Source organism: Pleurodeles waltl, chromosome 7 (assembly GCF_031143425.1).
Source record: "Pleurodeles waltl isolate 20211129_DDA chromosome 7, aPleWal1.hap1.20221129, whole genome shotgun sequence".
In the NCBI taxonomy this organism is placed as follows: Eukaryota; Metazoa; Chordata; class Amphibia; order Caudata; family Salamandridae; genus Pleurodeles; species Pleurodeles waltl.
Window position 1 is genome coordinate 581,560,464 of NC_090446.1, and position 15,460 is coordinate 581,575,923.

Sequence of the window (15,460 nt, forward strand, 5' to 3'; positions counted from 1 at the left end):
GAGGCCTGAGCCTTTAAGGCTCACCAACAGGTGTTGCAGTTCCTGCAGGGGGAGGCGTGAAGCACCTCTACCCAGTACAAACTTTGTTTCTGGCCACAGAGAGCACAGAAGGTTTCACCCCATGTGGTCAGAAACTCACCTGGAAGTGGCAAGCTGGCACACACCGATCAGTCCTGCACTAGAAGTTTGGCTAAAATACAGGGGGCATCTCAAAGATGCACTCTGTGTGCATTTCTCAATAAATCCCACACTGACATCAGTGTGGGTTTATTGTGCTGAGAAGTTTGATACCAAACTTCCCAGACTTCAGTGGAGCCATCATGGAGCTGTGGAGTTCGTAAAGACAAACTCCCAGCCCATGTACTTTATATGGCCATACTGCATTTACAATGTCTAAGAATGGACTTAGACACTGTAGGGGCATATTGCTCATGCAGCTATGCCCTCACCTGTGGCATAGTGCACCCTTTCTTAGGGCTGTAAGGCCTGCTAGAGGGTGACTTATCTATACCACAGGCAGTGGTTTGTGGGGATCGCACCCTGAGAGGTGTGCCATGTCGACTGTCTTTTTCTCCCTACCAACGCACACAAGCTGCAATGGCAGGGTGCATGGGCTTGGTGAGGGGTCCCCCAGGGTGGCATAATACATGTTGCAGCCCTTGATGACCTTCCCTGGCCATAGGTGCCCTTGGTACCATGGGTATCTTTTACAAGGGACTTAACTGTGTGCTAGGGGTGTGCCAATTGTGGGAGCAGTGGTATAGTTTTTGGAGAAGAACACTTGTGCTGGGGCCTGCGGTTAGCGGAAAAAGGCGTTGCCCAGGACCAGGAGGGACCTGGTGGACTCTACCCAAGAGGGGGAGACAGAGGGGGCTCTCAGCAACTCCGAGAGCCCTCAGAAGACCAGGCAGCACGTACAGGAGTCTCACAGCTCGGGGACGAAGAAGGTGCAAAAGGAGGCCCACGCAGCACTACACAAAGGGATCCCACGCTGCTGGAGAACCACGCAGGAGGCTGTATGTCGCGGGAAGGAGTGCTGGGGGCCGGAGCTGCACTGTGCATGAAGAACTTCATGGAAAGATGCGAACAAGCCTTGGCAATTGCGAAACATGCTGTGCACAGGGGTGCTCCCTTGAGTGGGGAGGCAAGTTCTTACTTCCACCAAAGTTAGACAGTTGGACATCAGGACCGTCAGAACCACTTAAGTCCACCACATGTGTTGCTGGATCCAGCACGTCTTCAGGAGAGGGGACCCAAGCCACCGGTCATTGCTGCAGAGGGGTGCCTGCTGAAGCACGGAAGTGACTCCTTCACTGAAGGGAGATTCCTTCGTTCTTCTGGTGCAGGCTGAAGACTGGCTGTCCTCTGAGGATGCACAAACGGGAAACAGTTGCAGTTGCTGGCAGGAGCTGAAGATACAATGTAGCAGAAGTCACCTTTGCTTCTTTGTTGCAGTTGTAGAGTTCCTGGACGGTCCAAATGCAGTTTCTTCAGTAAGAAGATGAAGTAAAAGATGCATATGATTCCTGCTGGAGTCTTGCAATCTGAATCTGAAGAACCACCCAAGAGAGAGACCCTAAACAGCCCTGAGAGGGGGATTAGTCAGCTACACAGGTAAGCACCTATCAGAGGAGGGATCTGACATCACCTGCTGGCACTGGCCACTAAGATGCTCCCAGAGTTTCCTGCCACTTTGAAATCCAAGATGGCAAAACCCAGGGACCCTCTGGAGGAGCTCTGATCCCCACCCCTGGGGTGGTGATCAACAGGGGAGTGGTCACTTCCCTTTCCTTTGCCCAGTTTCACACCAGAGCAGGGACTGGGGTTCCCTGAACCGGTGTAGCCTGGATTATGCAAGGATGGCACCATCTGTGCCCTTCAAAGCATTTCCAGAGGCTCTGGGAGGCTACCAAGGGGAGAGGGTGTAACATCCCTCTCCCAAAGGAAATTCTTTGTTCTGCCTTCCTGGGCTTGAGCTGCTCAAGCAACAGGAGGGCAGAAACCTGTCTGAGGTGGCAGCAGCTGGGGCTGCCTGGAAAACCTCAGAAGGCTGAAATGGCAGTACTGAGGGTCCTTTAAGGAGCCCCCAGAGTGCATGGAATCATACAACCAATGCTTGCAAAAGCCTTGGTGTATGATTCCAACATGGGTGATGCCAAACATGGCCATATTCGGAGTTACCATTGTGAAGCTGTACATAGGTAGTGACCTATGTCCAGTGCATGTGTAAAATGGCGTCGCGGCACTCACGAAGTCTGGGAAAATGGTCCTGGAGGTTGTGGGGGCACCTCTGCTAGTGCCGAGGTGCCCTCACACACAGCTACTCTGCACCCAGCCTTCAGGGATGGAAGGCCTGACATATGGGTGACTTAAAAGTGATCTGGTGCAGTGTAAATGGCAGTGAAAAGCCGCATGCACCATGTCACAAAGGCTGCAATGGCAGTCTTCTAGAAGCCTTTGCATGGGCTCCCTGTGGGTGACAAAAGAAATGCTGCAGACCATAAGGATCCCCTGGACCCCCAATGCCCTGGGTACCTAGGTACCATATACTAGGCACCTATAAGGGGTGACCAGTATGCCAATTTTGGGTGTCAATACTGGGCTACCTGTATGTAGTTACAACATTTAGAGGAGCAAGAGTATAATCATTGATGTCCTGGTTAGCAGGATCCCAGTGAACACAGTCAAACACACTGACATCAGGCAGAAATTGGGGGTAACATGCCAAATAGAGGGTACTTTCCTACATAGGTAAGATGGACAAACACTACAGGGCAATAGCTCTACATGTCTGACTTGTGGTACCATGGAAATCATCTGGATTCTGGAAGGAAACTAGAAACGTAACTACCTGGAGAGAGCATCCTAGCAAAACAACAAAATCAGAGCAGAGATGCTATATGAATGTAGTATCAGCACTCTGTTACGCTCATCTAGCTCTGTTTTGTTACCTCCTCAGGTGTTTGAAAGCTGTGTACATTCACATGAAGTGCTATGCAAAATATATTTAATAACCAAATACATAAAACATTATTTTATTGCTGCTTATTTGCAGTCATGGCTGTTTGATAATTCATTGATTTTGGAATTTTGTTTCGTTAAAGGTACACATCATTATGTGAAAAATATCAGAGAAGCCTCCATTTACTTGAAAGTCCTGAACAAAAAAGACCCTATTTTTGGAATTAACAGCAACGTATTGATCCAGGGGGAGGTATTACTAAAGAACATCAATACTAGAAACAATCTAAACAGGTTATTAAAAGTTTGTATTAGTTTTGAGCTAAGCACTGGGTGGAGGTAATGTAGATTAATATACGCCTGTACTAATTACTTACTTTCCTGGATATACTACATATTTCAGGTCTCAACACACAACTTTGTATTAGTTTTGAGCTAAGCACTGGGTGGAGGTAAAGTAGATTAATATATGCCCATACTCATTACTTACTTCCCTGGATATACTACATATATCAGGTCTCAACACAAACATCTCATTGTGACATGACTACCTTGTTTAGTTAGGATTGCTTGTACTATGAAAAGCCTAGTGATTACGAGTTACTGGAGAAAGGACAGAAAGAGGAGGCTGGCATTATGTTATGTATTGTTTCAACCCAATAATATGAGCAATCGACAGACAATAATGGCGTGGAACCAGGGGCGGCACCTTCGCAAAGGTGAAGGAGCGTCGCCCACTGGCTGAGCTCGCAGCTGAAAAATAAAACAATATTTTACTATTGTTTTATTTTACAGCTGCTGGCCCAGCCAGCACGTGTAGGGAGGGGTGGGGCTTGGCCATGGGAGAGGGGAGGAGTGGAGTGAGTGCACTAAGTGCATATGTCAGTTTGGTCGGCCGTACCAGGCTGACCAAACTGACATGCGCATTTAGGTTTCCCCAACCAGGCTGGGTTTGAAAAACAGCACAGACTCCAGTGTAGTGTCTGAGTGGCCGACCAAGCTACTCAGACCAATTCTGATGCTGCTCTCATGCTAGGTATAGCATAAGAGCAGCACCAGGATTGCATGGGGAGCCTGTGGTGGTGTCCCAGAGGAGCAAGGCGGCCGGTGGTGGCAGCAGGAACAGGTAAATTAAAAAAATATATATTTTATTTCCCCCCCACCCCTTGAGATTTGCAGCCGCCACCACTGAGTGGAAGGAGGCTAGAATGGAGAAATTGGTGACATCTTTACAAACAGCAGTGTTGAGTAATTATATGTGAATTGTGCAGGCCATAATATGGTAATAAAGTTATCAATACATGTACTTGCAACTGTTCAACACAATACAGAAGATACGAAGGGAGTGAGATCTGAGTGGTGGGAAGGATTGTGCCAGGAGGTGCCTGTCGCCCAGGGGGGAAGGAGGAAGCGAGGGTGAACCTGGTGCTTGGTGTAGGTGTGAGCTTTATGGGGTCAAGTCACTGTCGTCACACTGTTGTCGTAAGTGCACAAGGAAAGCAGCCCTTTGGGGTGATATAGGCCATCAGCGGATCCGTCAGACATCCTCGTATTGGAGAGCATCCCCCTCTGCAGTGTCCCATTTGCATAGCACTCCCCTCCATGTCTCTATTGGGAGGGGGGAATGGGGGAGCGAGCGCTTGTGAAGTGTAATTGTGCGTTTGGCCAGTAGTAGTGCCAAGGCTGCAAACGGTGCCTGTACCTTATTTTGCTTTTTGCGGAGGGAACATGTCTCCCAGGTGTTTAGATCGGGGAGCCTTGTGGCCTCGTGCAGCACTACCTGAATGGTGGACCAGTAACGCTGAAGAGCTGAGCACAACCATAGCATGTGCATGAGCGCAGCGTATGGAGCCTGGCAGCAGGGGCATGCAAATTGAGTGTCTGGAAAGTAATGATGTAACTGGGCAGGAGTTAGGTAGGCTCTGTGAAAAATAAAGATCTGAATGTTCTTAAATTGCGAATTGCACAATACCTTCTGTGAGAATTTGAGTGGTCGCTCCCATTCCTTGTTGTGCAGTACCCTCACAAACTTATTTTCCCATTTGTGGCGGAGTGTGTCTAGCGGGGTGGCCGCCAATTCCCCGATGGCTCTATATCGCTAAGTAATAACATGGCGGTCCAGTCCCATATTTAATATGGTATGCAGCACTGGTTGTGTTGCGGGTTCTCCACCTGAAAGATCCCACAAGGTGCTACATGTGCGCATGAGCTGCCTATGTAGAAGGAACTGTTTCATCAAGAGCCCACTCTCCACAGCCAACTGGTCAAAGGGAAGGAGATGTCCCTTCCCAAAGAGGCTGACTACCTCGAGGAGAGAATGATCAGTCCAGATCCGTAGTTCCCGTGCAGTGAAGTAGTCTCGGCCACCCAGCAGACAAACTAAGGGTAAATTAGGGGTATAAAGCGGAGTTGCCAGAGCGAGGTGGTGTATCCTGATCATGCAGGACCTCGCTACCGCCACCTGGAAGGGCCAGGACGATGCAGTGTGCATTCCCAGGAGCAGCAAGAGACAGAGTGCAGGGGTTGGCACAGGACCGGCGTCCGTGCAGGCTTTGTTAAGGTAACAGCCAGCTGTCCAGTGGGACAGCCATTGCAGCTGGGCTGCTAGGAAATATGTCTTGAAGGAAGGGGCTCAAGGCCCCCCCCCCCAATCATTCGGTAAGTGTAATTTAGAAAGGACGGCTCCTTGGCGGCCGGATCCCCAGACTAGTGTGCCGAGGAGTATATCTAACTCCTTGAAGAAAGAGCGGGTGGTATAACTGGGAGGTTCGCAAAGTGGTAGAGGAGGCGTGGCAGAACTACCATTTTCACCAGGGCAATCTTGCCAATGGGGGCTAGTGGGAGAGACCACCAGAATTGTATCTGGGACCGAACATTTGCCAGGACTCTGTAGATGTTTCCCTCATAAAGGTGGTGTGTTAGAGGCGGACTCCTAGGTACCGTGGTGCCTGGCCTTGCCAGTTAAGACCGGTTGTACCAAAGTGCACTTCCCCAGGTATTTGCCAGGGGTGGAGTGGGTAAATAACCGATTTTGCCCAGTTAACCCTGAGTCCCGCCGACGAGGTGAACTCTGCCAGTGTGTCCCAAATGGGTGTTCGGTCAGCCGCTTTATCACGGACATAAGGTAGTAAATCGATTGTGTATGGGGACACTGCGTGGGTCCTGCCCACTAGAGGGATGCCCCATCCCAGACCCTCCCTGCGCAGCTGTATGGCCAGTGGTTCCATACTGAGCGCAAATAACGGGGGGGATAGCGGGGCAGCCCTGTCGTGTCCCATGGTGTACCGCAAAAGAGGACAAGACAAGGTGGCCCAAGCGAATTCGAGACACTGGGTTAGTGTACAGCAGTTTAGTGTAGGCCAAGAGTTTGGGGCCAATCCCCAGACGGGCCAGCACAGCAAATAGATAGCGCCATGTCATGGTATCAAATGCCTTTGCCAGATCTAGTATAAGGCAGGCTGCTTGCGGGTATCACCCCTTTAACTGTTCTTGCAAGTTGAAGAGGCACCAAGCGTTCTGGGAGGTGCTTCGGCCTGGGATGAAGCTATTCTGGTCAGGATGCACTAAGTCAGGAAGGACCTGAGCGTATTGATCAGCCAGCATGTTGCCTAGTATCCTGCAGTAAGCCTTGAGTATTGAAATGTCTGTATGCAGTTAGCTGCATGGGGTCTTTGTCTGGCTTGGGGATGGAGACCAAGAGTGACTCGCATACGGAGTTCCTGCTCACCATCCAGCCCCGCCATGTACAGTGTGGCCAACAGAAGTGATGAAAAAGTGTGTTAGTACTCCAGAGGCAGGCCATCTAGCCCCGGAGCCTTGCTTCGGGCATGATCGCTGATTGCCTGTTTGACGTCTGTGGGTGTGATGTCCACGTCAAGGGAAGTCCTCAAAGAAGCCGACATCTGTGGGAGGATAAGACTGGGCGGGAACCTAAAGTGCGCTGTACAGGGAAGAGTAATAGTCATAGAAGGCCTGAAGGATGTCAGTCTGAGTGCAAACTGTGACACCTGCAAGTGTTATGGCCTCAGTGATAGGACGAGTACTTGAGTCCTAGTGAGCCACCCACGTCAGGAGTCGACCAGGTTTGTCGCCTTCTCTGTGGACCCTGGCAGCGTATGCTGTGTATTTATAACGATGTAGACACTGTAGGAGAGTAGTGTGCATGGTCCAAGCATCAGGTAACTGTGGGGTGAGTGTAGGGTCAGCATCTGCAGCTTTGCTAAGGTCCTGCAGGGTTCCTTCGTCTCTCTCTATTTCCTTCTTGAGAACCCGACAGACTCCAGCGATCTGTTGAATGCATGCTCCTCTAGTGACCACTTTGAAGGTGTCCTACTTCTTCATCCTAGTGGAAGTTGTGCTGTGGTTGTCAGAGAAGTACCATTTAATGCAGTACTCTTGTTCCTTTCGGAACACCGGGTCCTCGGGACAACCACACAGTAGATTCCAAGTGGGTATGGGAGGGGCACCCATTTAATATCCATAACATGTGCCTCGTGGTTGGAGATTATCCGACCCAGGTAGTCCATGTGTTGGATTAACGACACCAGTGTGGGGGAGCAGAGGAAGGCGGACATAGAAGTTATGTGGGATCAAATGAAAGGAATATAGCCGGGTTGTGGGGTGGCAGGAGCTCCCTGCATCAGTGAGCGACCAGTGATGTACCCAGGTACGGAAGCGTTCACCTGAGCATGTGGGGGGAGCGAGGCAGCGGGAGTGGGGTCTGTTCAGTGTAAGGCCTAAGATGCAACTGTATCACCATCCAGAGCCAACGGTGCTGTTGTGCTGTGGGCGAGTGTGGTGGAGAGGAGACCCCAGAATGCCCCCTGGTCAGCGTTGGGTTCATAAATAGTGCTGAGGAGGACCAGTTGTCCATTCAAGCGACCCTCCAAGAGGGCAAAACATCCATCTTTGTAAAATTCCCTGTGAACTTCCTAGAAGGGGATCTCCTGGCGAACCCTTATCAGCATGCTCTGTGCATATGTTGAGTAGTGCGCATGCCGCGTATGTTAAAGGTGACATATTGAATGTAAGAGGTTGGAGCCATGATGTGTGAGAGGTGACCAGAGTGTAGGGTGAAGGGTGACCACGTTGCAGTTGCTCTGACCGTGCTTCAGATGCCAAGAGGAGTCTGTCCAACTGTGTGTGACGGGTGCTAGGGAAAGAGCGGTGGAGGGAAAGAACAATAACTGAACAAAGAAAGTAACCCAATACTGGGGGCTCATTGCAACTGGCGATCTTCCCAAACTAAACATGTTCATTATGCCTTAGTGTATCGTGGGGGAAGACAGTGTGTGTACCAAACAGTGCCGCCAGAGGCCCATCAAAGTTCAGTGTTAAAGCCCCCGACCATGGTGCGAGGGGGCGTTCCGGCAACAACATGCTATTGAGAGACTGTTTGCAGCAGAGATCATAGCATCAACAATTAAATGAGAGTGCCTACAGTCAGGGAAGTCACCATTGAAAGGGGCTGCGAGTCAGTAGAGGTGTCATCAGAGTGTAGAGAGTCTTTCTCAGAGGAGAAAAGGTGGGGGGCATTATCTGTGCCAACAGGAGGAGGGCCCAGGCCTCCAGCTGCCTGAAGGGCTATCTGACGATCTGTGATGATCTGTTCCAGGTTGGGGGGGCTTGTAGGTGAGATCCAGAAAGAAGGTCCCAGCTGAGTCCTGCCCCACCCCGTTCTTTGATGCCCGCCCCGGGACCCCACCACGTAGTTGGCCAAGGCCCTAGGTGGGTCTCCTCAATGGTGCTCAGCCCATTCCCAAGCCCCGTTGGGATCTGTGAAGAATGTAGTGGTCCCTCCAGACATTATCCTGAGGCAAGTGGGGAACAGCAGAGAGTACTGTACTCCCTGCTGGCGGAGGCAGAATTTGATCTCCAGGAAAGAGGATTGCTGACACTGCACAACCTGTGTGTAATCTGGAAACATCATGATGACTTTGTCCTCCACCTGAAGAGGGCCCGCCCGTCTGGCAGCACAGAGTATGGGGTCCCTGTCTCTGAAGTGGAGCAGTTTTACCAGCATGGGGCAGGGAGGTGAGACTGGGGATGGCTGCCTTGCTGGGACCAGGTGCACCCTCTCAAGGGAGTAAAAGGGGGTGAGATCCGAGGCTGGGGTGAAGGACTTAAACCTGTTCTCCAAGAAAGGAAGGGGGGTCTGACCCCCTCAATCCCTTCTGGGAGGCCCAGGAGTTGTATGTTGTTCCTCTGAGAACCCCCTTCAGATCCTCCGCCCTATTTTCCAGTTGTGGAACTCGGCACTGGGATTCTTCGATGGCGGATTGATTGTCTTTGGTGAGTGGGAGCAAGGCAGCTAGGGTTGTTTCGTCGTCTAAGACTCTGCCCACCAATTCACGCTGGTCGACACGGAGGAGTGTGAAATCAGCAGCCAGGGAACCGAATCGGGTCTCCATGGTGACCCAGGAATGCTCGATTGTTTTTGTAAAGATAGACTGCAATAAGAAAAAGGTTGTAGATTTTCGGGGAAGAGAAATCCCCATTGTAGACAGGATTACGTGCGAAACAACATTTGTAGTGTAGGTTATAGAATGTCTTTGTGGGTTAAAGTATGTGGGAAGTACTATTTGTCCATTAAAGAAGTGAACACTTGAACATATATGGGCGATACAAAATGAAGATACGAATTACGCCATGACTAAACATTTGAAAAATCGTGATAGATTTAATTAGTTACATATGAAGTATTTTAGGGTTGCAACAATTAAAAAACAAGAAAGAGGAGGTGACAGAGTTCAACAATTGAGGCGTTTAGAATCAAAGTACATCATTAGATTAAAAACCAAGATCCCGTATGGGATAAATGGCGATAAAGAATTGTACTGTCATTTATGAATATGAATGTTAATACATGATTTAATTGAGCTGATCTAGAATTAAAATGTTTCCACTTCATAGAATAGGATGACTGTGACAATATTGACAATTGAGTAATATGCTGATTGGGTTTCAGAGAGGGGGTACTAGACCGTCACTTTCTATACTAAATCTATTAACTCCAGCAACAAGGATGGGAAAGAAATGGCCCCAAAAAAATGAGGATGAAATAACATTCTTGCTTGGGGTATTGGGATTATGGAAAATGTATTAATCAGCATGAGAGGATATTATTTGATGACTATAAGTGACAAAATAAATTTGGAAAGTGTATATATTAGTTTTATATGTTGTTTATAGGATTTTGTTCACAGTTTGGTGGTATTTTATTTTTATAATGATTTTAGGACTACATATCCCATAATGCCACATAAAGGCAGAAGAGGGCAAGAGTATAATAGCTAAGAATGGATCACTCGTTTACCGTGATCAATACCTTGTTAGTCAAAACGCATTGGTGTTGGGTTAAACAGTTGCAGATTAAACAAGAAATCCCAAGAATCCTGTGAGTGCCGCGTTTGACTGTGTGTCAATTTGTGTGAGAATTAAATACAGGGAATCAGTCCTTCCCTGACACGGGCACTGACAGTTTTGAGCGTGCCTGTCTCTTTGGTGGTTGATTTCTCATTGTTTAGTTAATAAATGACATTGCACAAGAACAACAGCAGCTAAAATCGCCTTGCAAGGTTTAGGTGCATGCAAAAATCAAGCTTAGAACACTCTACGCTAGTGGTACATTCTTTAAATACTTTAGAATGAGAGTCTCACCAGCAACCATCATACTGTATTTGGATGAAAAAAAGATTAGGATTAATCACATTGAACATGTGTATGTATGTATTCATACATTAAGGCAGATCTAGGATGAATCTGACAGCTGGAAATTAGGTAGTGTTATGCAAGATTATTACATATTTGTCTGAATACCTTGGTTGTAAGTCAAATAATGATGCAATGTTGACATAGCACTTATAAATAAAAAAACTGCTAAATAATATTGATCTTGTATTTTGCTAGATCATTAGTTTTGTAGTTTTAATTTTTGGTTTAATTACTGAGTTTAGTAAGCTTGCCATCAAGAAGAAATAAAGTGTTATGCAATATGTATTTTGAGTCAAATATACCATTATGTAATTTTTTGGTGTATGCACCACGTCTGCAGGCACAGAGAAGCACCCTCTGTTTAGGAGAGCACTCATGAAGCACCTTAAGATACGGCTTGTTGTTATAAAATTGCTATGAGCAGCTAACAATAAACAGATTTCCATCTGGCTGTGCTACACACTGCAGTACTATCTTTGTACATTTTCAGATGATAAATTCATAAATGATGTGCCTTCATGTTGACTATGATATGGAATATATAGTCTTTGATCACAAAATAAATGTTGATACAGTGCTGCAGAACTGTAACACACTGGGTAGTATTTCAGCAAGAGACTCTTCTTACCTATGAGCGAATGGGGTCCAGAGGACAGGGCCTCCCGCAGAAGCCCATCCAGAAACGCCTGGTGCTCGGATAGCAAGTTAGAGTAGAAGCTGCTGTAGATAGACATAGTACTGGAATCCATTGCCTCACACAGGAAAATCAGGCACTACAAGGGTAGACGTAATGTGAAAACGTTTGAGGAGCAGAAGAGCCAATGGCCATCTTCCTCGAGCTCTTTAGCTCTTTTCTTTCTCCTCTTCATTTCTCAAAGAGGAAAGAAACATCTCCCAAAAAGTCCCTCTCTCTTCACCCACTCATGCAGAGACCAAAGCAGATCGCAAATAAATATGTTTAATAAAATTCAAAATGGATTGTGGCTTATGTTATGGACTATTGGCAAATGAGTCAGTAAATATTGTACGAGAATAATAAGCACAAAATACACAGCTTAAATAAATTAAATTAAACACGGAACAACCAGATTTCAAATGCCCTTCCACAATTGACTGTACACAAGAGAATAAATATGTTCAACAACTATGACAACTCTCATCTCATCCACGCTCAAGGAGTATGAAATGAATATTCAAACGTATTTTCAAAAGTTTTACCACAACATTCCAATTCTCTGCAAACCTAGCTACCCCCAAAGAGTTTGCTACCATTTAACCTTAAAAACACTCACTTATGACACTACATAAAATCACTGATAACACAATACATACTTCCCTTTGACGCATCCCTCAAAACCTCAATTCTTTGGTGTGCACCATCCCTCAACTTCCAAAATTATTTATATTTACAATGCAGATATACAATTCCTTACTGAATCCTAGCTAAACAAAAGCTCACAGGCAGTACTGACAGTCTTGTTCAAACTAGTTACAACATGATCAGAAGCAGCAAAGTAAAATGTTGTGTGTTATCTCATTTCTCTGTATAAAGATCAAACCTCCTTTGAATCATTGAAAGTATTCTGGAACATGTGACCTACTGAAACAATCTACATTCATATCATCTATCACCCATTAGACATCACTCAAATTTCAATGAACAATTGAGACTATCTCACCTCGCAACAAACTTTAGTACTGAAAGATATCTATCTCTGTTACTTCAGCCTCAACTGGAGGAACCAAAAAGGCCCTCTTACCCCTCCCTACCTTTCAACATTAATGGATTTTAATCAATAAGAGAAACCATCTCACAAACTTAAAAGGGAAACCCCTACAGTAGTCATTATTGATTCAAGTAAAATGTATTGCACTAAACCTGTTTAGGTTGATGGACCAACCACTTCACAATCACTATTGATATCAACCCAACGTAACCTCCCTTGTTCTTACACCTGTTTCTTGTTTAGCATTTTGCACTCAGATCTGCAAATGTAGGCAATTCAGAAACAGTCCAGAGAAAGTGAGCACGCAACAATAGAGTAAACAACAGGGGTGCGGAACTATATTTGTATGGAGGTGGCCTCATTGCTTTCATTGGTGTTGATAAAGACCTTCTTTGTGGAGTCGCTAAGATGCTGCCTGGTGCCAACATGTGGTATGCTGATAGTCTTCCAAGTCTACACTGATGCCTGGTGTGCATTGGCAACAGTAAGGAATATATGTAAAGTATTCATTAATAAGTACTTCTTTGTTTATCAACAAATCACGCCCCATTCTCTCTGAACAAAGGCACTGTTTGAAATAGGTCCTCTCCATCGCTAGCTCTTTCTCACTTCACATTCCAATTAACAGTTTGAGCTTTACCTACAATTTCGCAAGATTTAGTTATAGGATTTACCATGATACTTTGCTCTCGCAGAATCATTTCACTGTCAAAAGGTTGGGACAGTAACTTTCCTAGCATGCCAAGGAAGTGATCAGCTGCCTGCTGGAAGACCTGGAGGCTGTGTGAAGGAGCAGAGGGTAGTTAATTATTTGACCAAGGATTTGTCAGGTTGTAAGAATAGGTACCTAATGCTAGGGTCTAAAGGCCTCTTGTCTCAAAGGAGTTTTACCATTCTGTGCCTATGGGAAAATGCTTTAGTACATATGGGCCCAATTGTTATAATATCAAACATGAGCATTAAGCAGAGGTAGGACTAAATGCAACGAGGACTAGAGAAAGGAAGAGACAGCAGAATCCAAACAAAATGAAGTAAACTGAGCCAGCAGCAAAGGTCAAGTAGACAGTAGAACTAGGATGATAGCAAAGAGGAAATAAAAAAGCTAATGGTAAAAGCAGCGACATGAAATGCAGTGCTAGAGGAAGACGCAGCAGATATATCACTAGAGTAGAAATAGAAAGCAAGACTAAGAGAAGAGACATGAGAAAAAGACTACTGAAAGGGACAACAAAATGAAGACCAAAAGCAAGAATAGACAGCACAGCCAAGAACTAACACAGCAAACCAAAGAACAAATGAAGAGACAGAGCTGGTACTAAAGGCAGAAAGAGGCAGTCCTGCAATACAGAAGAGAATGCAGAGCCATTACTATAGGAAGAGTCTACCGATATAGCAGTAAAGGAAGAGACAGATTAGCTCTTCCTAAAAGAAGAGGAACAGCTCAACAAGGTGAAATTACAGCAACCGGTCCAGTGTAGAATAAATCACAATTTGTGCTAATTGCAGTAAATGTTGGAAATCCAGGTTTAAAACTTAGAAGACACATTAGAGCCAGCCAAAGAGCAGGACTAAACAGTGGAATTCACAGCAAAGCCTTGAGTAACAGCAGACAAGATGACAAATGAAGACAGTAGTATTCTCAAGCGCTCAAAACATCAACACCGCTCATGTACTGGGCGTCTAGGTGTGTTCTTGCATGCACCTGTGCCTGTTGTCCTCGCTTTGGTAACTCCATGTGTGTGTCTGGTACCAGGAGAGAGGCTGATGGCTGTTCGGACTACTTATGGCGACAGGAAATCAGAAGTCACGGACACAGCAATGTACCTAGGAGTGCAGACCAGTATGAAGATGAGGTATCCATTTCTAGTGGCTGATGGGAAAAATGTGTGTGATAGGTCCTTCAGAGGCTGAATTCAGGTTGCACAGTGGCTTCTACTGCCTAAAAGACCGAAGCGTTCCTGCAGTCTGTTTGTTAGGTCTCATGCAGTACGCTGGCATTTTCACCGGAGTCAGGAATAGAGCATGATTAAAATAACAATGACTTGTACCTCATAATGCCTTATTTTTCAGTACTGTGTAAACAACTCGCCTGCACGCAATAACGAACACAACTGCTAAATACCAATTAGTTGTGTGCCTTTGATTCTGTTTTAACACAGTGCCCATTCTAGAAAAAGAGTCCAAATCTGTACCGTGTGCACAAAGTGCAGGGTATGGGCTCCTAACTCTAGTCCACTTAAAACACAAATACTGGGTGTGGCCAAGCAAGATGGTTGTCTACCCTCCGATGTAGCCCCCATGTCCCCCGCTACACTGTTGGTAGCTCAGAATCTCTGAAAGGTACTTGAGAGCGTTTGAGTAAACAAGCCGCCGACGAGTAGCCGTGCAAGGCGAAAGGTCCAGTGAGCCAAATGGAGGGGCAGAGTGGACACCCGCTGTCTACAGTGCCTTCTGGTGTCCCGCACTCCCCCCGGCTGCCGCATAAAGCCAGCGGACCCTCAGTGGAGCTGTGTGGACGGCCCCAAGCGCGGGGCTTTAATGCCTGAGAGGCCAGGGCTGAACAGCAGTTGAGCGGCGCCTCCTGTGTAGATGCCGGGCGGCACCGGAGCCCGCGGCCCAGGAAACGCGAGGAGGAGCCATCTACCTGACAGGATGTCTTGGAGCAATGCTGCCTGCTCCCCTGGGACTCTCTGAAGGCAGTGCCCTGCGGAGAGCAGCAGCGGGAGAGAGCAGGAAGAAAAGGTGAGCTCTGGGCGCTTTCTTATTTATCCCCCGCCCCGAAGGCCCATGAATTAGCCGCTGCAACTGTCTTGTGCATGGTGCTGTGAATACCGGCCCCTGCTGACGCACCGCCACATGATTTCCCGAGGCCGCAAGGTACTTGGGGGCTCCGTGGGCATTCTTCCAGGACATGCTGCGGTGCTCACTTGTTTAAATGTTTATGATGATCAAGGCACTTGTTTAACCCCTTCGCTGCCAGGCCTTTTCCCCCTCCTGTGCCGGGCCTTTTTTTGCCTATTTGGGGCAGTTCGCGCTTAGGCCCTCATAACTTTTTGTCC

At 47.0% G+C, this 15,460-nt stretch overlaps 1 protein-coding gene across 3 annotated transcripts in view; it reads right to left on the minus strand.

Annotated features, from left to right (window-relative positions):
• The window catches only part of STK36 (serine/threonine kinase 36), a 254,800-nt gene that overhangs the window by 138,434 nt on the left and 100,906 nt on the right, over positions 1 to 15,460 (minus strand). For all 3 annotated transcript variants that reach the window (XM_069244414.1, XM_069244415.1, XM_069244417.1), the window contains exons 13-14: positions 13,076 to 13,181; positions 11,303 to 11,447 (exon numbers count right to left, since the gene is read on the minus strand). In XM_069244414.1, coding sequence (XP_069100515.1) covers positions 11,303 to 11,447; positions 13,076 to 13,181 — 251 coding nt within the window. The remainder of the gene's footprint in view (positions 1 to 11,302; positions 11,448 to 13,075; positions 13,182 to 15,460) is intronic.